General features: G+C 39.6%; 1 protein-coding gene across 2 annotated transcripts; it reads right to left on the bottom strand.

Annotated features, from left to right (window-relative positions):
- Positions 1 to 1025: 1025 nt before the first annotated feature.
- Positions 1026 to 18428, bottom strand: SLC25A17 (solute carrier family 25 member 17). Of its 2 annotated transcripts, none has more exons than XM_027680168.1 (9): positions 18265 to 18428; positions 13899 to 13959; positions 12785 to 12851; positions 10156 to 10307; positions 9019 to 9135; positions 8182 to 8327; positions 6206 to 6301; positions 2139 to 2221; positions 1026 to 1675 (listed from the first exon to the last, which is right to left on the bottom strand). In XM_027680168.1, the coding sequence occupies exons 1-9, from the start codon at positions 18412 to 18414 to the stop codon at positions 1528 to 1530; spliced, it is 1020 nt and encodes a 339-aa protein (XP_027535969.1). In that variant the 5' UTR covers positions 18415 to 18428; the 3' UTR covers positions 1026 to 1527. The 2 variants fall into 2 exon arrangements, with proteins under 2 accessions (XP_027535969.1, XP_027535970.1); XM_027680169.1 differs by lacking the exon at positions 18265 to 18428 and adding an exon at positions 15196 to 15873.
- Between the last annotated feature and the right edge of the window lie 7106 nt (positions 18429 to 25534).

The raw sequence follows: 25534 nt of genomic DNA, 5'->3' as shown, positions 1-25534 counted from the left end.
AATTTCTTACTAAAAACACCAAAAAGACAGCAGACTACCTGTCCACAGGGCACCTTGTTTCAGTCAGAGTATTTTCATGGAAATTTTCAGAACTGCGATTCATTCTTTTCCAGGGGTGAGGACTCCAGTCTTTCATTAGGTTTCATCCTTTAACAAAGTATAATTACAGCTCATTGCACTTTTTCATTCTTACTTATCATATGTAAATCCTACTTGGACTGAAAATCATCCAGTGTTGAACTAGATTTTTCTTGTATAGGTACTCTGAATATTATTAAAAGAAGCAATTGGCCTTTATTCTTATTCAAAAGACAACATCTGCAGAATTGCTTTCCAATTTCATACTTAAAATTAAGACTCAAAAAAAAGGTGCCATTTTGTAATTCAGTAACGTATTTCTTGCAGCATTTAAGTCTTTTCCCATATGTTCTTGGTGTTAAACTGCCATGACATTTTTCAATACTTCAAATAGAAAACTGTTCTTCAGAACAATCGTACTGCAAATTTAAGGATGAACACAGCGGGATTTAATGTGGATTTTATGGTCGAGGAGTACTGACCAAAACTATGCAAAAAGAACATACACATATACATTAACTGGGACAACAGTTATGACCTTTATGCTTTATAGTCTGGGAAGATCAGTGGAAAAATAATTAAAGCACATTTTTGAGATGGCATAGCAGTTCTGAAGCATAGGGCAGTGCCCCCTGTCTGCATGAGAATGTGTGAATTCACATATTCTCACAAGGAATGGGGTTACAAAACTTTGTGTATTTCTGCGTAGCAAGTCCATTTTCTTGAGGCAGCATGAAGAAGCAACAGGTTGTGTTCCTTCTATGTAGCCAGTATCTGCATTCAAAATTTTCAAGATTCAAAATAGGTGGATTCAAGAAGACAGAATCTCTATTTGCTTGTAACGTACATTCTAGCAGTTCAGAGACCTCACCACCAGGTACTCGGGGCAATATCACATCCTGTGCCACAAACATACTTGAAGGTAAAAGAAAACTATGCCAAAAATCTTAATCTTTATGAATTATTTTAATGAACCAAATATGAAGTGACAAACACAGGTCAAGGAAAATAACACAATTGTTTGGGGGGGGTGTGTCTGAGGCACCCAAGGAAGATAAAACAAAACCAGCCCCAACAGATGCTGACAGAAGGTAAAGATACAGGAATAACTGAGGACTATTTGAGGGAAAACAAGAAAGCATAGTGAGAGAGATTAATTCTTGCCAAGAATGTCAACCAAATCATATAATCATTAAAATTTTATGTCAAGTGCTTAAATAAGGTGTCTTTGTTTCTTAAAGTAGTGAGTCCACAGAACAATAGGGAATGGGCTCTCCCTGAATTTGTGGCAACAGGTCCTATAGAGCATATTCCAGATTTCTCCAAACACTGGAGACGGAGGTGGCTAAAAAAAGAAGTAGAGGAAGTGAGGACCTTTTGTTACCCAGCCTGGTCTCAGAAACAGAATGTGTTTTCTAGACCCCATAATCTTTGGCATAGGTTCCTTTATCAATGTTTGCGTGAGTGCTTTAATCCCATGACTGTGAAGGTTGCAGCAGTCAGTTTCTCATATACCAGAAACATAAGAGCAGCAGTAAGGACTGTCTGCAGGAGCTTTGCTTCAAGGCCTTTGTAGAGTCCCACTAACCCAAAACGCCTAAGGAGGAGAAAAAAAAAAAACAAACAAGAAAATAAGTGTGAATAGCTTTCTATAAGTAAATCAGTACACTACAATGAAGAATTAATATCACAAGTTAAAGACAACTGTAGGAACCTTAAACCCATTCTTGATCTCCAGTGCCAGCTACTTTTAATAATATTTTAAAGAGAAAATTCTGCAGAAATGAAAGGTCTTCTGTGCAAGAAACCTGCTTTTCAAGATGAGAGTTGGAATGAATTGGTATCCATATGTATCCTTAATGCCACTTACTATACAGATATTTAGGTGAATTTGGGTTTGTGGACTTATTCTGCAAGATATTACAAAAACCAGGTTGACTGAAATGGCAAGTTTAAGGGAGGCAAAGAAACAAAATTCAGATCCAGCAACATTTTCACCATATTAGTAATGCCTAAGTCTTCTATATCATGGTAGGAGAAAAAAAAATGGGAAAGCTCACCTCACTCTCTGTTGAAGAAGGTAAAGAACATTTCTAAGACTGCCCAGTGTTCGGTTCTCTGGGTTCAACCTGTGGCGTCCAAACTGAAAAAAAAAGGAAGAGCATTTTCTTGTACTATTTCCCCACAGTGCCTGGCAGAGAATGCCACACATACATGAAATCTGGAGAGCCTATCTTAAACCTCTTTAAACATTTTCCATGTTATATGGCCATCAGCTTGGAACTGAGGCCAAAGCTCACAAAGCAAGCATTAAAACTGTATAGGCTACAATAATTTGTTTTGGTTTTAAGATGGATTCTAACAAAGTGTTACACATGGCCGTATTTCCTCTCTTTTGGTTGCTGTGGAAGAAAGAGTTTTCAAGATTTCAAAAGCATAATTTGCAGAGTCTTAGTAGGGATATGACATTCAAAGCAAGTTCCTTCTGGCTTGCTCAGCTTTCACTTGACAAAGACTCAGTCACACATCTGCAAACCATTACTACATTGAGACTGCACAGCTGAACACAAAATTTATCTGCCCAGCAGTGGTCTTGAAGCAAAACACTTAAGTGTGGACTGCTGTGGAAGAATCCAAAACTATTTGATCCACCTACCTGGCCTAAATAATATTTCTTTTTTACTCACTGCACTTGCCTATCCCCAAACTGGTTTTCAGTAGGCACAATAGCTGCTGCTGTAGTTTTGTGTCTCAGAGTTAAATTAGCAACTTCAGCAACTTCTTTTCTAGCATTCACTGATACTCTTATCTGATCCAGGTCGACAGTACTGTCAGCAAGCTGTAACTATGAATTATTAATATACAAGAGTGGCACACTTCTGTATTTATACCAGCACAGCCTAATAGCTTTTGAAGCCCGTAAAAGCCTTTGTGCTAAGAAAGGTGAACTTGAACAACTGCAAATGGATGAATTTTTCCCAGAACTTGCTGAAACAACTGCTGCATCTTAGGTATAAGACATTACCATCGACAGTAGGTGAAGTATGCAAGCTGATTTAGGCAGTTCAGAAACTTTAAGAAAATGCCAGGATGATAGTGTGTGTCTCAACAACTCAGATGGAAACAGCAGCAAGAGAATGCTAGTGGAAATCTCCCTTTATTGGGTAAAATATGTGCTCAAAATCCACAATCTTCTCACCAGCAACTAACTCATTTGGTATTGATTAATCAGTATACTGTCAAAGACTCAGACACACCCCCAAAAAACTGCTAACTAGGCTCCAAGTTACAGTGTCAGTCACTGCCTAGATTACTCATAGCCTTCCAAACTACACCATGATTAGGTACTTCATTCTCCTCTTTTCTCTACCACTGGATAATTTTTGTACTGCAAACAAAGATTCATCAAGAGAGAAAAAAACACATTAATTTCTCACTAGGATGTTAACAGTTCAGTGGTTACTGCAGGAGATTTCCCAAAGGGACTAGCATTCTCTATGACAGAGAAGAGAGACTTTAAAGAGAATTTCTTCAACCAGGATCACTAAGAACATTAAGTGTTGCTATATCTCCAGAGGCAATTTTAATTTATCTGCTTTTTACTGACACATAGGCTAAAGAATAGTTTCACTGCATAATGAGTAAAACCAGTGTCATGTATGTCATGTGCCATCCTGAAAACAAGATAGACATACGAAATAGCAAGGCTGGAAGCTGCTACTACTGTCAATTAATTACACAGGATAACTGTTCATTTCATCAAGAAGAATGCTGTGCCAAAGAGTTGAAAGCAAAGGTGCAGAACCTTCATTACAAAGAACCCTAATAACTTTCAAACAAAAGTAGGTTTCTAAAGGTTAAAGGCTGAAAAGGAAAAAAAGAAAGAGTCCTATACTTCTGCTTTGATGACAGAACTTAGTTATGATGTGTAAGTTTATATGAATTACATTGAGCTTGTATTAGCTTCTGTGTAAATCTGCTAAAATTGTTTCAAAAAACTCCCTACAACTATATAAAGCATACTTCATGCAGAATGCTATTTCTGAAAATACTAAACCTTTATTCATAGTCTTTTTCTTTAGCATCACTTAGTGTGAGTATCAAAAACTTCAAACAGAACAATGCTAGCTTTAGATTAGAAAATGCATCATGAAGCAGAGCAAGTCTGAACTGGACAGCACAGGTACAACAGATGCATATTTCCGCTGTTCTCAGCAGACATGTTCAGGGTTCCTGGCTATTATTTCATCAAGTGAAGGGACTGAAGTCACACCTAGTGACTGCAGAACTAGAGAGAGGGTGCTTGTGTTCCTCACCATCACAGGGAGAGGACGGCCCTGCATGGAGAAGTATCATATAGGCCACTTCATTTCACAGTGGGCCACTGTGAGAAAAATCCCCCCTCTCACTAGGACACTGATGGTTTAGCTGTGCTCCCACAGAAGGCAACTCATCACTGCTTGGGAAGCCAGCAGGGAACTGGCTCACTGCAGCTGAGGTGAGCAGGAAGCTGCAGCTGGGCAGTACACCAAGCTGGCAGCACAACTTACCAAAGCTGTCGTTCTTTTTTAAAGAATGACACTGTCATCATGAGCCAGAAGAATTTTGTTCAAAAAGCTAAAAGGAGACAGATGAAACATGAAGCCACAAGACTGTAGCCACTTCTATAGCAACCATGAAAAGGAGCAAGGGCTGAAGCTCTTATGGGGATGTAGCCCCATGAAACCTGCACTGCCATGCAATGCTCAGGCTAAAACAGAGCATTCCAACTTTCCTTCTAGTTCTCCTTTACACCAGCAGAAAAAGCATCACAAATTAAAAACAGACTGATGTTGCAACTTATGCAAACAGAGCTATATTTGCTTAAATATTTTTTGTGGCTGTCACTCCAATAATAGAGTTCTTGTTATTAGTTTAGTTTCTGAGAAGTGTCCAGGCTGTTAAAACAGGATAAGACATTGAATGAAAGCACTAGCTCAGCTGATCAAAAATTATGAAAATTTCAGGAAAGATGGCAACTGACAAAATTACACAGTAAACATATTCAAGTCCTGTTGCTTTGAAATATAGCATCCAAAGTATCTTTTTATAGGCTATGAAAAATCAAAATACATTTATTTCATTCTAACTAGAGAGAAGAATAACTCAAATAATTAAAAAATTGCTTGAAAATTTCTTGAAAATTAGTTGAAAATTAATTCTTCCAGATGTACAATTAACAAGAAAATTCCTATATTAGAGAAGTCTGAAAAGTGATACCCTTAGCACAGAAGGCTCATTTTCAACAATTCAACTAATTCTCAAAATTTATACAAGTTTTAGAACATAATGGCTTTACCATTAATTTAAGACTTCTCCTTACTTAGGAAAATAGCATCATATTTCATGTGGAAACGTTTATTAATATTTAACTGTTATAAAAACAGATTTTAAAGCACAGAAATTAAAGTACAATATGCTTATGCATGGCCAGGTCTCCTCCTTCCTCCCCACTAACAAGTTTTGTCTTGTGTCAATATTCCAACAATATTGGTACATCCTGAAAGCAGCAGCATTATCCAGCATAGATACAAGCCAAAAGTAAGAAAAAGTGCAAGTGTTACCATTACCACTACAATTAGCCTACACAGCCAGGCAAGTGGTTAAAGATATTTATGAGGGACCTCAGCTTCCCCTGATGAATCACATTCTGGATACTGACAAGGTCAGACCATCATCCGAACAACAATGCCTATGAATAGAACTTTTATTACCCTAGGTCATCTGGAAACAGACTGGGTTTAGAAGACTTAAATTTAACCTCCCACTTGATGCATTTTCCTTTTATATTCAAAGAAGTAAATGTACATTCTTGTAGTGCCTAAAAGCGGCATAGTGCATCAGCTTCTGTTCCAATGCATTATGCTTGCAATCCAACCAGCTACATGAAACAAATGTGCACCACTAACATCAAGTCAGATCAGAAACCAAGAGGAGAGACATCCTAATCACTAGCCCGCACCATGCAAAAATACCTCCCAAAATGATGAGTCCATTAATTCAAATAAAAACTAGCCATATGAATAATGCTTGCATGATACAGAACAAGTCAAAGGCAGAGTTACCCTGAAACAAAATTATTACTTACCCTCAGAATTGACTGTACTGTCTGCAGAGGATAAGTGAGGGTCGTGGCAACTGCTTTGGCTATTGCACCAATGACAAAAGCATCCAAAGATGTGAGCTGTTCAATAGATAAAGAACATATTTATTTCCACATTGTACCAAAACAGCCCGTTACCCATATATGTTTGGGGATTCAGTAGTGGTACCTGCTACCAGACTATCTAAGGATCTTTGGCATGAAGATTTCATGAAGTCTCTAGATCTTCTCAATTTAAAGAGTTATAGTTCAACCAACTTACTTGCCGACAACTAAAGTTTATTTTTTTACTTCTACCTGCATTTGCATTTATATAAGGCCATACAACTAGACCAACTTAAATCACCAAGAGTAGACAAAAGATAAGGAAGTATAATATAAACATACCATCAATAGGCATTTCAGGTTTTGCAACTAAAACTAACAAGTCATATGGTGCTTGTTAAAAGGCAACAGCAAAAGACTCCTTGAACATCACCCTGTAATCCTGAGGCATAATTACTATGCTCTCGGGCAGAATTTTAGTCTTGACAAAGGCTAAAAATCTCATCCCCTATTACTTAAGAACACCTGCTGGAAGCCCATCCTCACTGCCAAAGCCCACACTGTCTCAGGATGCACCAAATATATTGTTATAACCTATACTGATTACAATGCATCTCAATCTAACAGTGAGTTAATCAAGGAAAATAAGTAGGTGCCCATATCAAAACGTGCTTGAAATTTCCAAAATATATTAACTGCAATCACAAAAATGCTTATACATGCACATCCTAAAAGGATCAACCTGATATATTTAAGACAATCAGGAAAAGACCAAACAGGAAGAAAAATATTGTCCAAAATAAAAATTACCATTGCTAGGGAAAAAAAAGTATTTTCCCTCTCCACTGATCATGGATAAAGAAATGCCCTAATTTAAGGTGGAACTAAGTAATTTAAAAGGAACACAAGAAATAAATATATAAATAAATATGTCATTAGCCAAGAGGCAAACAGCAATGCAGAGGGAAGCTCAGCTCATCACACAAAAAATGTACTGTCCATAATGTAACCGGGTAGATCCATCAGGCACAAATAGAGTGCTACAGCTGCAGTACCAACTAAAGACAGTAAAAGTCTGAAGTCTCATTGATAGTGCAAAATCTCGTGTAAAAATAATCTCACTATGTCTTGAGGCAAAACGAGATGGCTTTGAAACATACTGATATGACCTAACATTTTAAATCAGACAATGCATCCTAAAATCATAAATTAATAGCAAAGAGCCAGAGCTTAAATATATATTACGTTATGACATTATCTGAAAATGTAATGCAAATGCTTTTCAGTTTGCCAGAACATAAAAGAAACATGACTTCAGCTGAGCTTCTACATCTGATATAGTGAAATACAACAGAATAAGAAAAAAGAAGGGAACTATAAATCAGGGACAGAAAAGTGATTATGCCTCTGTTTAGAGAATCAGGAAGGTATGGCTGCAATATGGTTCAATTCTAGTATCCATCCTTGGAAAAATTACACTGAAAAATTGAGGGCTTCAAGAAAAAAATGTTATTAAAATGACAGGGCCCAGAGAAAAACTGTGATACTTTGAAGGTTCTATATACTTGATTTACTGGAAAAAGTGTTAAAAGCAGACTTATAAAACATATATTAGAATTGACATCTCTAATTTAAATCTAGATTGTGAACAAATGTAAACAAATGTGGACAAGAGGTGCAGTTCTATTTTTACAGGTAGAGGAATTCATCACAGGACTATCCTTCCTAAGGACGTGAAAGACTGACACCTCATTTCATGATGCTAGATCCTTTTTAGATATACTAACTCAAAAAATCTCTCCAAAATACAAGAACAAAAACCAAACCTACACTTCTGAATTTGTTCAAGTGGTGTATATTAAACAACTTGTCTTATAACAGAGCATGTTCACCATCTGGCCTCAAAACATACTCACTTGCAGCTGCTTTTTCAAAAGCTTTCGTTTAAAGCCTTCATAAAACATGAACTGTATGGCAGGATTGAAGACCAGAAGCAAGGAGGGGAAAGTACCGTTCCACAAAGCTAAGACTCCTTCATCTCTTATTATCTGATGAAAGGCATCTGAGACAAAAGGTGGGGGGAAAAAGATCATTAAAATTTTGAGTACAAAACACTTACCATAAAAGGTAAGAGAAGTTATACTTAAAGCCTAATACTCAAAGTGTATAAAAATTCACAGCAGACTTTTATGCAACTATTTTTACCTTCCATTTTAATCTGGAAGTTAACAGAAAGGTACTGACAAAGGAGGTTCTTGCTCACATCACCACCAACATAAACAAAGTTTATCATCTGCAGAGACACCTTGCTCTTTTTTAGTACAAGCATGGCATCAACATTAAAGTCTTCTAAACCTTCTTCAAAATTACAACAATATATATTTGTTTGGTTGGTTTTAAAAGGAAGGTAGCCTGAACATGTGGATGATTAAGAGATTAAGGTGAGTTAAGTTCAATTTGCAGATTGTCTGCCCAAACTCAGACTCCTAGCTACCACTTCACAAGGCTCACTACTGCTCCAGTATCTGTATGATAACATACAAAAGGCATTTTAGTCACAGGGGTGCATACTGTAAACTCTTAATTACCATTAGAAATAGCAAAGTCCAGTTTCCTGTAAAACTTAATGATTGCAAAGTGACAGAAGCATAGATATTACAGGGTGAAACCAATTATATGAACAAAAGTCTTCAAAGTCCTTGATATATTTCATTTCATGAACTTTTCTTTGGTTGAAGACAACAGGTGCTTACCTATTATGCCTCTATAATTAGTTGGTACAATGTCTTCATTTCTGAATTTTGCTCCCTGCAGCTTCAGACGTGTGTTCACTACCCAAAGAGGAGTGGTCAAGAGTACATTCACTACACCTAATGCAAAACACAGCACAAAGAAAAATCAGCAAGAACTAGAAGATTTAAAATTTACACCAGATATTATTTCATTATAAGGATATAAACTACAGACATTGAAGGAGAGCTAGACATTTAACTAACAAGCTGTCACTCTAATACCTGTAGCCTTTGTTCAAAAATGTAATTACATGGCATTTTACCACAGTGATATAACCAACTTAAGAATTTCCTTACTTACTTACTTCCGTCAACTATTTAGCCAGTCACTGTGCCCACACTGGAAGAACAAGAAACTGCCAACTACTCACCCCCCCAAAAAAATCGAAAAACCAAATCAAAAACCCAAGACCTTTTTTGCAGTTTTTTTTTTTTAAATCAGCTTGTTTCTGTGTGGTTGCATGAGCAATTGTTCCTAAAGAATATTACTGGCAAACACAGGCACACAGCGGTAATTTTTCACACTGGATTTGCTAGAAAAGTCTTTAACGTTATCATCCCTTCAAAGAAGCCACTGTACCATCCACACAGGAGGATGGAATGAAAAAAGAACATATGGGTCCACTGGACCTGCATGTATCTAGGGACTTCCTGTCACTTTCAGGTGACAACCCAAAAACAAGTCTGAAAACTGACACCCAAATGCTTACAATAAAATTCCTTGAAAATATTTCAGAATTGCATATCTCTTTTTCTCTAAATAAAAAAAAAAAAGGCAACTATTACCTCTCCCTGCCACTTATCTTCAACACCTAAGTGATGATTCTTAGATACGTGGCAAACACCACACCAGACACAAATACTATACCAGACCAAAGCAGCTTTGTGCTTTGTGTCAGAATTCACAACAGGAACGGTTTATGCATCTCCTTACGAGGTGGGCAGGACATAAAGGAGCAATCAGAAAGAAGCAAGTCTGCATACACTGGGAGGTCTGAGCACTCAGTGTGACCTCCAGAAGACTTCATAAAGAAAAACATTAGATAGAATATACCAAAAAATACATTCTTGACAAAACAGAGATTTTTAAAGTATTACCTGCAACAACCCCAAGAACCAAGTCTTTCCCAGTGGTTGAATGCTGACCTTTGACCCAGAGGGCTTTAAGACTATTAAATGTATAAAAATAAACAAAATTGGAGCAGCAAAGGCTGGAGATAACAGGGAACCATCCTCGATATGGTGCCAACCTAATGGAAAGCAAAACGACATAGTAAGGATCAGCAAAGTATTTATGTGATCTCGTTGATTTTACATGTTGGTGGAGGATCCCAGAGATACAACACTGTATACTACATAAAGTACAAAATAGATGTTTTTATATCAATGCTAACAAACCATACTAAATTAAGGAAAAAAGCAGTCCAGATTCTCACATAAAATTTAAAAATGGAAGACTAGTTACTGAAGTTAATATACTTCACCAAGAAGAGTTTTGCAAAGGATACGACCTGGGGTGCGAGATCTGCAGGTAGGAGGAATTTCTAACAAATGCCTGGCAGTAAATTCTGGAGCAAATTAGTCAGGTCAGCGAGAAAAAGACATCACCTAGTTAACTTTAACTATATTAATCACAGACGAAAAACCGAATATCATCTAAATCTATCTTGATTTAAGAACGATTTCGTAACAGCTGACTAACAAAGCTCCCTTCTCTCACAGGCCTGATGAGCCTGTAAAACAGGGATACCTCAACAGCTGCCCTACATTCCCAGCATGTTCTACAACACATTCAAAAAAAGATAATGATACACACCTTCACTGGAGTTGCACAGAACAGGTAGAGAACTGGTATCATGTTAAAAGCATAATAAATCTCCTCCACAGAAGTAATTATGGAGGCTCTTTAGTATTCATTAAAATATTGGGAATATATAGAATATAAGGATCTCCAAGGAGGCTGTAAAAGATGTAAGGCTGATAAACACACAAAAAAATTTGACTGCTTTTAGAATGTAAATGCTAGTTTTTTGTCTCAAATCCATCAAGTGCTTCTCCCTCCCATGTAGCTGGGAATACACCACATTATTAAGACTGCTTCTGAAGTTACAGCCTTAGCTAAACATACAGTTACAATTACAAATTAAATGACTATACAGTTATTCATAAGTCATATTAAAACAATTTTTATATTACCTATCTCTTCTGTGCTGGAAAAGAAAAAGAGAAACCTGCTGTGGGGACCATGTCCTCTAACTGAGCATGTTAGTTAGTTAGTTAGTTTTTTCTTGATTTATTAAGAACAATTTCTGATAATTATCAAATGAAACATCTTGCAGTACAAAACATGAAACTAAAACAAAACCCATGAGTTTATTTAAATGACTTAAGTCGCCAGTGGTAGCATCTGTAATTCACACACAAATACTTCTGCACACAAACCCCCCCCTAAGTTTGTGTTCCAAACTGCAACTTTGAGAAAAACTCAGTGTACACTAACAAACACCTTTCAAATCACCCAGAAAAATACAAAGTGCAAGTAAGAAAGCAAAGCTGTTTGATAAACCTCTGCAGAAAGTCCATTAGCTAAACCTATTTGCTTTATCTAGATGAGAACAGCAGCTCACAAAAGTATATTATGAGACAAGACTCTAAAGCTAATGTGAACAATACATTTATGACCTCACATAACATTTCAGTTTTGCTGTTGTTTGGTGTGTTTTTGTTACTCCAAACACATCTCTAAAATTAGTACCATTGCTTAGCCAGGCCTTCCCGATACCTTGGAAGAAGCGATGTTCTTGTCTTGCCAGAGTTACTGATTTTTCAGTTTCACAGGAAAAGTAGGATGACCAGTTTTGCAGTCTCTCCACCCCAGTTAACTTCTTAATTTTTCTTTTTAACTTTTTTCCTTTCACCTTTTTTTAATTGAAGTTTATTTGCCACATGACAAAAGCAACACAGGAATGTGAACAAGAGAGATCACCAACTGGCAGAGAACTCCTCATGCGCACAACTGCCAACTGCCCAAGTTCAAAGGTGGCAGAACGTTATGGGCCAAGTTAAACTTTTGTCAAGTTGAATGTCCTAGAAGCTCTAGTCTACTTAGGAGTTCCAGGGATTCACTTAGGAAAATACTTCTAACAAGGACAGGCATACAACAGTTTTTCCCAGCCAGCTCAGCTCAGACTGCGGCAAATACAAAAGTGCGGCACAGCCGAAAATTAACTGCTTTTAGATAGATCTTGAATCCCACCAGCATAGAGTCATATGTTATTTACTTCTACATGTTTAGGAGCAGGAAAAAACCTTCCAAATGGGAAACATGTCCCAATTCTCCTTTTGAATATGGCTCGGCTGCCCGGGAGTTTCATCTTGATTATGAGAAATTGACACACCCAAGAATCCAGGCAGACAGAGCTGGTTGATCAGGTACGTGAAGGTACGTTTGCATTTCTGAGGAGGCACAGCTACCTCTCTAATGAAGGCACAGTTACATCACTGAACAGATCAATTGCATAAGGTGCTCAAGAAAGTTAATCCTAATTAGCTAAAGATGAACACATAAGATTATGCAAGTCATATCACACTTACATGGAGACATTTCAATTCAGAATAAAAATCTGTCCATGCAGATACGAGCTAACTATTCCTCTTTAAAAGCAAAGTCAAATTAGTTTTAGAGTTTGTCTACATGAAGATAAGCAGAAAATTAGTATCTACTCACAAGCCTTCTTCTTTGATTATTTCCAAAAGAACTGCCGGTGTTGTCTTAGATTTCCGCTTCTCATCAACTGGAAAACAGAAGAATCAGACTTTTAGATTATTCCAATTTTTAGCACTATTTTTCAAGTCCTTATCCTTGTTATTCTGAATATACCCCAGAAGCACTTGTTTCTTCTTCCTCAGACAGGATAGATGTTCCCTATTTCTGCAGCAATTCCATTAAACATCTCCTTACTTTCATTTGCTAGGTAAGGCTACTTCCTTTTTTAATTTTTCCCCAAACCAGCAGGTTCTGCTGTGCCCCAGAGTATCTGTAGTTACCAATTCCTGATAGTTGTGACATGAACTGAAGGTAGGCTTCCCCTAGGTATGGGACTCGAATTGGGCCTGCCTAACTGCTCTCAAAATTGTTCCTTGGACACCACTAGCACCACTAGCAGAGCAGTCTCCTGTAAACAGGTATTTGCCAACAGCCAAGCCTTAGCAAAACCCTGTCTCTTCCTGCATTGAGAGCCGTCCAACAGCAACATGGTGCTCGTTTCTCAGCCACATACTTCTGACAACCTGGCTGATGATCTCCCTCGGGTTCTTAATAGAGCTTTAGTCACAGTAATAAAATGCTTGGTGATTCTGTGACTTTTGACCAGAAGATAGAGAGTTAGAAAAAAGTTTATACTCAGATGCATTTTTGTAAATATTGGATATTCCTAATCCCAGTTCTAATCCTGACTTTTTCCTTTAAACCATCCTCAGTAATAATTCTAGACTAGTTTTTCATGATAGTGCCCCTGCATTTTCAAGTGTTTTCAGCAGCCAAAACCAACAACACACAAATATAATCCTGTGCAATCTCACATCTTTGTTTTTCTCTTTCGTCTTAGATAACCATTTAAAACCCATGTCTGGCCACAGATCACACAGCCTTTTCAGCTAATTAAAAGGTTGCCCAACACTTTCAAAAGGAAGAACTACCTTCAGCTGGAAAAATGGTGTTAGTGTTAGACAGGTAAGATTCTCGTTCATGTAAAATATCCCCCTACAACCACCCTTACAAGCGCCCAAGTCAAGATGAACAGAAACGCCATTGTACAAAGAAACTAGAGTTTGACACTTACCCTGAAGTCTAAGCCTAGCTGTATCCAAAGGAAAAAATACAGTCATTGCAGTCATACTGCCCTGAAAAACAAAATAAACTGGCTATATGGTGTATCAGTTGCTTGTACTGTGCCTGCTACACTCTTTGTAGCCCTTCGCTTCTCACCCAGAAACCAGTCTGCTGAGCAAGTTTAAAAAGGGGATAAACTCCATAGAGAAGAATGTCTATATGAAGTGGGTTTTGGTCCCATACTTACAAATCAGGGGTTTTTTTCTCTTGCATTAGATCAAGCTATAATTAAAACCATTAAAAGCTTTTTGCCCAAGGAGGACGTTTTTGAAGTCCAAGAGCTGATAAAGTGAGCATCAGCAGACAAATACACTGCACTTTCTCTACCTCCCATTAGTCTCAATACCCAAATTCTAGTTTAAAAAACAAAAAAAGACTGACACAAACAACATTGTGTTACAATAACCTTATTTTGAATAAGAAAACAATGACCAAACTGAAATTTCTGTTCATTAAAAAAACGATAGTGCATGTTTTTCAGGACTTAATCCAGCTTTACACTAAATTCGAGTTTAGGTAATAAAGATCAGCTACCAAGACACCCTCAGTGGCATGAATTACATATAATGAATTCAATAAATCATGACCTAGATGTCACCAGATTCATGTCTTGTGAATCCAATGCCCTCTTCACTTCCTATGTGATCCAACCATTAAAGCCTCTAAATGGAGAAGCTATCAGACACCATCCTTTACAAAAGGTTAAATACGGTATTTGCAAATACCCATATCTTCCATACAAACAGTTGTTCCCTCTCTCTCCCTGCCATCACTCACCTTCTTCAGTTTTTAATACTCTAGCAATAATATTGCACAGCTTTTGGAAAAGAGATCTAACAATATAAAAAAAAAGGCCCTGGCTTGGTGTAAACCTGTTTTCCGTGCATCAAGTGATTGCTAAAGCTGTGGCACTCTTCCGTTAGCAGTCATGCAAACTGCTTAAATGGTGGGAAGGTCTGAGATACAGCAAGTCACACAAGTGCTGTGTTTAAAGCACAATGCACAGTGTGACTTGAGCTCTTCTAGAACTGTGTTATGCTATATATATGTGAGCTTTGCCTCTGGAAACACTCCAGCTCCCGAGCAGGCTGCTTCGATTTATCTCTACTACCAGCAACAGAGGATTATTTTTCAGGTGGTGTTTCCTCACTAGGGCAACTCTTGGTTGAAGTCTTTACCAGATTTAGGTTTCCCCAATTTTCATAACACCAGGCAGCAGATGAAGGGAAACACTTGGCCACAATTACCCGGTTATTTTAACCCATTCAGTTTGGGCTCTTGCCAAAATGGTTGGTTCTGCTCTCCCATGCACTTGTCCTGTGTCTGCTCATTCTCAGTACCTACCATGTACCCCGCTGGACAGCAAGTAGGATTAATGAACTCACCTGACTGAAAATTTATAAAAAACATATTTCAGTTAGGTTAGTGCCAGCACGAAAAAGTGCCAGAAAGAGCCAAAATACACCTCCTAATGATGGCTGCACTACCGCAATTTTGAAGTCAACCTCAAAACGCAGTTACACACACCTACACACAGAACAAGACTGCACAGTCACTACAACTTCCAGCCTTCCCTTGCTCAATTTATCCTGCTTCCATCCTCCCACATTGAGAGTCCTACTCTCAATGCAATCCACCATACAGCAGCAACACACACACACACTTGCACTCAAAATCAGAAAATGAAAATGGGGAAATAGCTGGGCTAGTGTCACACAGGACAAACAGGTGGACGCAAGACACAGAACCGACTATGGGAAGAGATCTACAATGATCATCTAGTCCAGCTGCCTGACCACCTCAGGGTTGACCAAAAGCTAAAGCACATTATTTAAGTATATTTTCCAAATGCCTTAAAGACTGACAAGCTTGGGCCATCAACCACTTCTCTAGGAAGCCTGTTCCAGTGTTTGACTGTCAAACTGGCTTAAAACTTATAGGAAGCTGTAGTTGAAGAGAATGTCATGAGATAACTAAGCTGACCTAATAAACCACTGCAAATAAAAGACAATTCATACCCTCTTCCCTCCTTTTGCTAAATCGAGGGAAATAAACTCAGAAAAGCCAAGTTACTTTTCTCCTGGGTTTATAAATGGAACAAGGCAACTAAATGATGAGAAGGCTGCCAGAAGCATCATATGAAGAAGACAGGATTTCACAGCTAGAAGGAAGGAAAAGGAGACGGATGAGCCAGACCAGTCCTTTCCCCAGCAACAAAAGCCCTCAAGATAGGGTCAGATTCCTTGCTGAATCACACTTGAGACCAGCAGGGAAAGTAAGTCATAGTACTGATTGCAGGAACAGATGCTGACATGTATGACCCTGCACTGTTGGAAGGATGAGGCTTTGCTGTCAGCCTTCCCACCACCTTCCTGTCAGCCCTGAATCTTGGTAGTTTGCCAAGTCAAGTCATTTTACTGCTGAATAATCACTAGGACAGGTACAGACTGGTTTATGTAATCCCAGGCTCTTGGTCAACTGTACTTGCACCCCTGCCTCCTCCAGTCTGGCAGCATAACTTTTCAAACACCTACACGATGGTGCGGACAAAGAAACCAATCTGGCTGAAAAACAATTTTTTCCGCTGGGCTACGTCTTCAGTCAGATCAGTTCAGTGATCAATCACAGCACCAGACAAACAACTGTGCAGTAGCCAAGAGGTGGCCAGAACAGATGGCCCGAGGTGACTGATGTCAAGAAGAGCTGTACAGGACCAAAGCCTGACATCTGGCTTTCTAAAAAACAGTAATAACAAAAAATTTAAAACATATAAAAAGACTAAATACTATGTTTCAGACAACATTGAGAGTCAAACAAAGCAGCCTGACTACTGCTAAAACGTTCCTATAAAATTCACATCCCTACAGCTTTTGCAACAAGAAGGTTACATTTTAGCTACATGCAAAGTTAAAGAATACTTATGTAATTCAATTAAAGTTTACAGGAAATCAAGCACTGATTTTTTCTTTTTTTTTACTGTTCACAAAACTATTCCTTTGTCTCAAGTTTGACTAGGTAGCCTAGAAGGTATGCAAACTTTCAGTATATTAGAAGATAAACAAAATTTATCATGTTGTGATCTGACATGTGCTTCTGACTCAATACCTCAACACAGCTCTGTGTTTATGGTTGGATTTACGACTTTGGATAACACCACAGACTTTGTTCAGGGGCACAGCCTGATTACACCAATGTGTTTTCAAGGGTGAGAAGCTAAGAGTGAGGGCTAAGGAGCATTACTGACTTCTGCAGAAGCCAGCAAAAGGCAAGTGAGCAGTATTTCAATAATGAGATAATTTGAGCGTTCCATTTTTTGAAAGCAGAAACAAAATCCCCATTGCCTTTGATGCTTAAACAAGCTGACTTAAAACAATTGAAAGAACAGGCAAAAATCTTGTGTTTATTTATAATAAAAGCAAAACATCCTTTAGTCTTTTTTTCCTTTTAGAATCAGCCTTTATCACAGAATCACAGGATAGTTAGGACTGGAAGGGGCCTCTGGAGATCATCTAGTCCAACCCTCCTGCCAAGGCAGAGTCACCTAGAGCAGGTTATGCATCCAGGTGGGGTTTGAATGTCTCCAGAGAGGGAGACTCCACGACTCCCAGGGGCAGCCTGTTTCAGTGTTTATCATTCAATAACATTTAGTGACTTTCACCCTATAGAATGCATGGAGAGTTCTTTCTATCCATCAGTATGCCCAACCCAACATGGTACATGCACCAAAATCCCTAATCTGTTGGAAGTAAAAGGCTGCTTTGCTGTTAAGACATTTAAGATGTTCTGAAAAGAAAAATCCAAGGGCTGGGCATACTAGGAAATCTACAAAAATTAAACACTACTTTCTACTTTACAAGTGTCATGGGAAAAAATTTAATTCTGTAACTGATACATACCTCCTCGGGCTGCACTGCACTCGCCTTACATTTTGATTAACATCTGTGCGCTGCCTCACCCTTCGCAACTCTTAAGCATTTGTGAGGCCGTGGCAGGACGACGATGCCTGGTGCAGCTTTCGGACCGCACAGCTGAGGTGCTGCCCCTCTGCCTGCGCTTCTGGGAGGCTTTGATTCTCACCACTGCAGTGATGCCCAGCTCCCGACGCGCCTCGCCGGCTTTCTGAGGGGCACCCCTGCAGCTCCTGCCGGACTCAGCAGAGGCTCCGGCTGCTTGGGCCCAGCGCTAGCCCCGAGCTGCCCCGAACCCCGCGCCCGGTTTCCCGTCCCGCCGCAGCCCAACAAAGGCTGAGGGCGGCCCGCGCCCCCCGCCAGGCCGGCACGGCCCCCTCCCCGCCCGGCGCTGGCTCGCTCGCTCACCACGGCCCCGGACACGGCGTGCACCAGGCTCTCGTAGGAGGCGACGGAAGACATCGCGGCGGCTCTCGGGGTCTGCTCCGCCACCCGGCCCTGCGGCCCCGCGGCCCCGGCCAGGTCTCGGCTGCCGCCCACCGCCCCCGCGCCCGCCATGGCGCCCGCCCCCGTCACGTGCCGCCGCTGGCCCCGCCCCCCGCCGGGCCCGGGATGGGAGGGCGCGGGGGAGGCGGAGGAGCCGCTTGGGGTGATTTCCGTGGCTTTTGAGAAAAATATAGCATTAGGGGATCCGGGAAATGCATTGTTGTTCCTTCCTCTGAAACTACAATAACGCCTTTTCCCTCCACCACCATCTTCGCTTCGAGAAGAGGCGGCTGGGCGGGGACCGCATCAGTGTCTATCAGTATCTGGAGGGAGGGTGCCAGGAGGATGGAGCCAGGCTCTTCTCGGTGGTGCCCAGCAATAGGACAAGAGGCAACGAGCAGAAATTCATGCACAGAAAGTTCCACCTGAACATAAGGAAGAACTTCTTTACTGTGCAGATGACCATGCACCGGAACAGGTTTGTCCAGAGAGGTCCTAGAGCCTCCTCACTGGAGATATTCAAGAACTGTCTGGACTCAATCCTGTGCAATGTGCTCTAGGATGGCCCTGTTTGAGTAGGGAGGTTGCACAGATGACCCACTGTGGTCCTTTCCAACCCGGCCCATTCTGTGATTCCCTTTCCCAAACATTTAACATAAGCATTTAATTACAAAAAGGAAGCAATATTTAACTTCACATTCTGATTCTGCATTTTTCTAACTACAGCCCCTTCTACTTACATAAAGTCCGGTATATCTAAAGTAACACTTTTTCAAGATGATTATTTCTTATTTCTTATTTCTTATTCCATGTGGACCAGTCAAGCCTGATGCATTTTCAAACAGGGGTGGTTTAGCCTGGAGAAAAGGAGACTCCGAGGGGGACTCCATCACTCTCTGCAACTACCTGAAAGAAGACTGCAGAAAGGTGGGGGTTGGTCTCATCTCCCAAGTAACAAGCTACAGGAAAAGAGAAAACAGCCTCAAGTTGCACCAGGGGAGGTTTATATTGGATATTAGGAAAAATTTTTTCACTGGAAGGGTTGCCCAGCATTGGAACAGGCTGTCCAGGGAAGTGATTGAGTCACTATCCCTGGAGGTATTTAAAAGACATGCAGAGCTGGCACTTGGGGACATGGTTTAATGGTGGATGTGGCAGTGCTGGGTTTGCTGTTGGACTCAATCTTAGAGTCTCTCCTAACTAAACAATTCTATGATTCTATTTTGTTTACTCCTTTTCCCTGTCTGCAAGTCCTCACTCCTCCCCCACTATCATGGCCTGCAGCCAAAGCACACCACTACAAACAGCCGTCTCCAGGCTTGTCACACCCTTTGGTGGCTGAGGATGGAATGAGAAGTCCTACCAAAACAGCACTAGACACAGGTAGCAAAGCCAAAGGACAGGGGAGGCACGGCTCACAGCAGTTAGTCAGGGTACATAACGACAAGGCTATTAAGTACACAGTTTGGGAAAATGTCAATAACCCTATAGTCTTTGCTTAACCTTTTATGTAGAAGAGGTTTCACAAGGTAGGAAGGATCTCAGAAAATTAAATGAGGTTGGACATGTCATAATTCATAAGGTCACTTGGGATGATACCCATGTCTGTTCCTCTCCTTTTGGGTTTTGTCCCCATTCTCATGGGTTTCCAGATAGCTTCAAGGTTTTGTCTGTTAACAATCCCTCCCCTTTTCTTAGCTTCACCTGTACTTCAGAAAAAAAACATAACTAAAGATAGGAAGGAATATTTTCTTTAGCTTTGTATCATGCTACTCCTGGGCTCTTTGGTTTTGATTGTTACTCCATCACGTTTCGTTCTCTTTCTGAAGAGAAAAACTAACTTCATAACTTGTTCTTCATATTTGCAGTTCTTAGTCCTTTGACCTCAACTCTCCAGCTGCCTCTTGCTTGAGCTGCAAGAGCTCTTAGTGCTTACACCTGTGCCAGGAATCAGCATACCATCCATTACCTAAATAAGGACAGGGCAGCTGAAACATTACATGCTTCCCAAGAGTTTCTACCACACAGCTGGATGAGCCATTTCCTTTTGGGAAGACGTCCCTTCATCAGGTGGCTAACAGACCCCTTACCTTCACCCTTCTGTGGGGAAAACACCATTATCTTCTCTGAGAGACTGGGGATGTAAAGAACATGGGCTACTCTGCCTAAGGCAAGTTTGAGAAAAACATTTTTCCAATGCAGTGTTCCAGCATCCCTGTGCTCAGACATTAGATGCCGATACCAGCAACCTAAGAGGCCACAATTCTTTTATACAAGGCTGATCCCATTGGTAGTCCCCTTTTTGTTTTTAATATAAGATGCCTATGATGGATGCACTCACTGAGTGAACAGTACTTTGGTTTGGGCATCACCAAAAAGCAGGCCTGACTGAAATCATCCCTGCAGTGCAAACCCAGAGAATCATCCTAAGCTGTATACCCAGGAACAAAGGAGTTTAGGCCACGTCTTTTTAGAAGCCCACAGTACCAGCCTGAGCTGGAACTAGTCAGATCTGAAACTGCTATAATACACCAAAAGGGGGGGTTTGACTGCAAGTCAATCACTTTAAATATCTGTAGCCCCATGAGCCCACTGAGCTCTCCCATTTGGCAGTGGGCTGCTTGGCAATGATTTCACCCTTGAGCAGGGTTGCCTCTTAAGGTTGATTCTCAAGGCTGAAAGATCCCTTTACCCAACATCTGATATCTATAATGTGGTAGTGACATTTTACACTAAACCTAAAAGTATATTGTATACCAGTGCCAGGTTTTATATATAGCCAGCTACAGCTTAATTATCAGAAGTGTAGCAAGTAGTAGAGTGTTTGACTAGAGTCTGAATTATTGTTTATACAATCATTTAAAACACTGTCAAATCAGTTTAATTACCATTCAATTATTGCTTAATAACAATTCTATCATCATCATCAGATTTTTATTCAGTTGTCAATTAATTATCCTTTGGTCATCATTTCATCATTAATAAAACCTTTTTAGTTAACCCCACATTGATGATTTAACTCACCTGCGACACCCCCCACATGCAAAAGACTCAAACCTCAGTTTAGAATTAAGATGTACACAGTTCACTAGCTATCTCCTGACACTAAAGCAGCCAGGAGCAGCTTTGGTTTTACAAAACCAGGGAACAATTACACAAAGTGACTTTACACAATCAGGTCCATGAGCTTTTGGGAGAAGTGCCTCAAACAGGACACAAACTCCCATTATTGCTGTCCTTTGTGATTCTGTCCCTCTTGTGCGGAGGGAAACTTTCACCAAAGAGTCAGTTTGTACTGCAGAGTGGATTTCCATCCTCATTGTGCACCCAAATAACTCTATACTATTATTATTCTATTTAGCAATATTTTAAATACAACACTATGCCCTGTATGTATTGCAAAACAATATCAACAGATAATGTAACCTGAGTATTAACAGGTAATGCAACAACTGCAATATTCCAAAAGCAACTTACCTTATCATTGGAACATATATACCTAGTGAGGCTGTCCAAGAAATACAAGGGAAACAATATATATTAAGTTAAAAAAGATATGTCAGTGTGTTCTACAGTGAAAAAAAAAATGGAACCTATCTAAAAACCTAACTACATAAAAAGCCCTTAGGTCTTCACAGAAATGCCACAAATTCAACAGGTTCCCAGGCAAACACATAACACGCACAAGTGCGGTTTAAGCAAGGACAGAAGGTCCAAGTTACCTGCTTTTCCTCAAATCTGTCAATTCTACTAGAAAGCCTGTAAGAAGTGAACTAATTAAGCAACAAGTACAAACATATTCTCTGTACATGAACTGCATCTTAGTAATTTCTTGTTTGTGTAATTCTGTAGATTTCCATACAAGGAGGTAATTGGTCTTGAGAAACTTTATCCTTGGTGGATTTTGACTGGACCACAACTTTGTTTCTGATTCATGACAAAGAATGAGGACACTGTTGGTGACTCCAGAGGTCATTTTACTGCCTCTGCACTGTGTGTTACCTTAGAAAGTACAGGACAAACTCTGAACTTAAAACTAACTCTACCCTACTACTCTCCTTTATTCTAACATTATTTAAAAAAAAAAAAAGATTCAGAAATGCGTATGTCCTTTATTTTTGCTTAGGAATTCGATTCATTAGAGTGCAAACGTGTTAAGGCAGAATTTAATGACTACTTTCAAAAGAACTTTCTGAATCTGTTGCAAAACTTTATCTCTCAGAGAAGGTGGATAAACTGGATTATACTCCCAGTACCTCATAGATAAAAGCTACTAGATATTAACTAATGAGATTGCATGTGCTGACAATCTGAATTCATTAAATAGAGCAACTTGATCACACCAACTTGTCAAGATCAGGCCTAAGTACTAAGACCACAGCACTACTAGCCTATTCCAGAAGGAAGCATTGTAATGACAAACATATTAAAAAGCCCATTTTTCAAATACATGTGTGCACACTTTGCCTGAATAGATTTTGACTGAGCCTCTGGAATGACGCAGAATTTTCCCTATGCACTTCATCTATGTCGAGGAACATCGGAGAAGTTGAAATTCTTTTCAATTTAAATTACTTGACTTTGTCATTATTAGTCTCCCATTAGGGTCCTTTCTCAACTGCCTTGCTAGACCAAATGTCCCTTAGTCACTTTTAGTTTTACACAAATTAAGTAACTGTCAAACACAAATTTTGTTACCTTGATGTTGTTGGTTTTTTCCCCTAAGCACTTGATAAATGTCTAACATCTGTTCTAATTGCAAATTTTTCTGGTCTTCCAGGCTAGTAGTTCATTCCACTTCACAATTTTTTTTCTTCTGGTTTGATAACTTTTCACACAAGAGGCAAAAGAAAAAATGTAACAGATTACAAAATGGCTTCTGAAAATCTATTTTTTCCAGGAACTTCTCATTATAGGATAACACACAAGAAAGTGAGAGAGAATAATCCTGTAGAACAGTTGTGTTAATTTTTCCTTATAAAGTCTTAGCAAAAAGCCATATTTTAGACCCATTTTTTAAAAATCTGAAATAAGAAAGCACAGGTGGCACTTAGTGCTTTTTTCTTCCAAATAAGAACTAGACACTAGTGGCTGAGCGTCAGCCTCATTTTCTCTAATGAAAGGCAGTGCAGTTGGCAGCAGCTCAGACACTTCACTCTCAGTATAGTACCTTGATATTTTTCCATCTAATTCTGATGATTTCCTAACAGCTTGTACCTTCAGCCCATTTTAAAAGGTAATTTTATTGAACACGGTGCTGGTTTTTATGTGATTTCAGGTATGATATTTTTCTTCCTGAAATGCAAAATGCAAATTCAACTAATTTCTAGTAACTCTTACTCACCATGACAATGTTAGAAAACAAAATGTTTCAATCGTGGAATTCAATCTACTATTACCTGCTTTGGACCTCACCTCCTTGTTATTTACTTTACACTTGAGTAATAAGTACCTTGTCTTTCTGAATACCTTTGTTCTACACAAACCATGCTTACCATCTGACTGCTTCAGCTGCTGTACTTCAGGAAGAAATTCCAAGATAAACTGCTAACCCAAATCCTGTAATCCTTCGCATTTCATTTCTTTACATACAGTGCCAACTCATATTCCTTGTAGCCACTGAAATAAATAGTTGTACATTAAAAAAAATCCTGTGCAACAACAAAGATACCAAAATTTGTAACCCACTTACTTAAAAAAAAGAGCCGCTAACACATTCTGTAAATACATTTATTTATTGACAAGATCTCAAGCTTGTCTGAGGTCATCCGTCTAGAATATACCTTTCAAAGTGTATGTACATCAGACAGGTACAGCAGTAACACTTTGTTAGAAGGATTACAAGTTAACATCTGGATCTGGTTAGTCATCAAGATTCAGATTTACAGGAAAGTCCTCAGTATTTACATTCACTGGGACCTCAGGATCTCCAGTCAGAAGGGATGAAGGAAGGTTTATCTTACATGAAGTTCCTGTTTGTGAGGACCACATCAAGTGCGCTCTGATTCACAAGGTGATCAATGACTTGTAGCCCAAAGTCACCTGAATTTTATCATTGCTCCATAGCACAGGACCACCAGCCACCCCCGACCTGCTTCACTTCTTTGTCACATTAAAACTGTTCTTCCTGCTTCCTCTGTATTTGCATTTTCTTATATCACACTACTGACCTCCTATGACTTGTCTTGTACTACTGAATATGGAGGTGTCTGCATTCAGTTGGACGCTGCCATTTTTCACTCCACTTCAGCTCTGTGGTAATACAGAAATACTTTGCTACATTTGTGTCCTTACTCCATCATGTATGAAGCAAGATCGAGGCCCATGCTGCAGAGCTCTGAATAAGGTTCACAAGACACCTTTCTTTAGTCATCAGAAGAAAATACTGCTACTGTTTTCCAGTCGAACTACCCTCCAGCTCCAGGACACCAATCCACTTCAGTACCAGTAACTGCCAGTACCAGACTGCCCTGCAGCAAACAAAAGGAAACAACCCTCTAGCCTCTGCCGCCAGTTCAACAACTTGCTTGCTCTACAACCCTGAAAGCACTGAGGCATTCCTCAGCTTAGATGCCCTGTGGGATTGCAAAGGGACTGCAAACACTTCCAGTAAGGAGCATGCCATGATCCATGGGAAGGTACATGCCAAAGCTACCCTGGCTCCAGCTCACTCAGGCTAGGTCCACAACCTCCTATCCCACTGGGTGAAGGACTCTGCGCAGACAGCAGTTGCCATGAGCTCCCATAATAATATTATTTGCTCTTCCATCTCACAGAAGAGGGATGTACAGGTATACATCAGAGTGTTATTTGTACAAGCTTTATGGAAAAGCCCTGAAAGTAACAAACAAGAGAGACGAAGTGGCATTTAAAGACATTTTAAACTACAGATAGTACTTGCAACAAGCTGTTTCTATAACATGGTTTTACCTTTACATGGCTTTTTAATACTCATTTATTGACCCATTCTGCCTCTGGCCTATCACTGCTCTGCCCAGGCTCATCCCACCTGCTTTCATCCAACTTTGAGACAGTCTGGCTCCTGCCCATCTGATCACTGCCTTCCAACAAAGACAATCCAAGCCATTTTGACAAAGAGCATTTATTCACAGGGCAACACCAAAGCAAGAGAAATTTTCAGAAAAATTCTGGTAAAGGCACCAAGCTTTGCATTCTCCACATTAATATGCAA

The sequence above is a fragment of the Neopelma chrysocephalum genome, unplaced genomic scaffold (genome assembly GCF_003984885.1).
Source record: "Neopelma chrysocephalum unplaced genomic scaffold, ASM398488v2 Primary Assembly neopelma1_59, whole genome shotgun sequence".
In the NCBI taxonomy this organism is placed as follows: Eukaryota; Metazoa; Chordata; class Aves; order Passeriformes; family Pipridae; genus Neopelma; species Neopelma chrysocephalum.
This window is presented reverse-complemented; position numbering and strand designations above follow the sequence as displayed.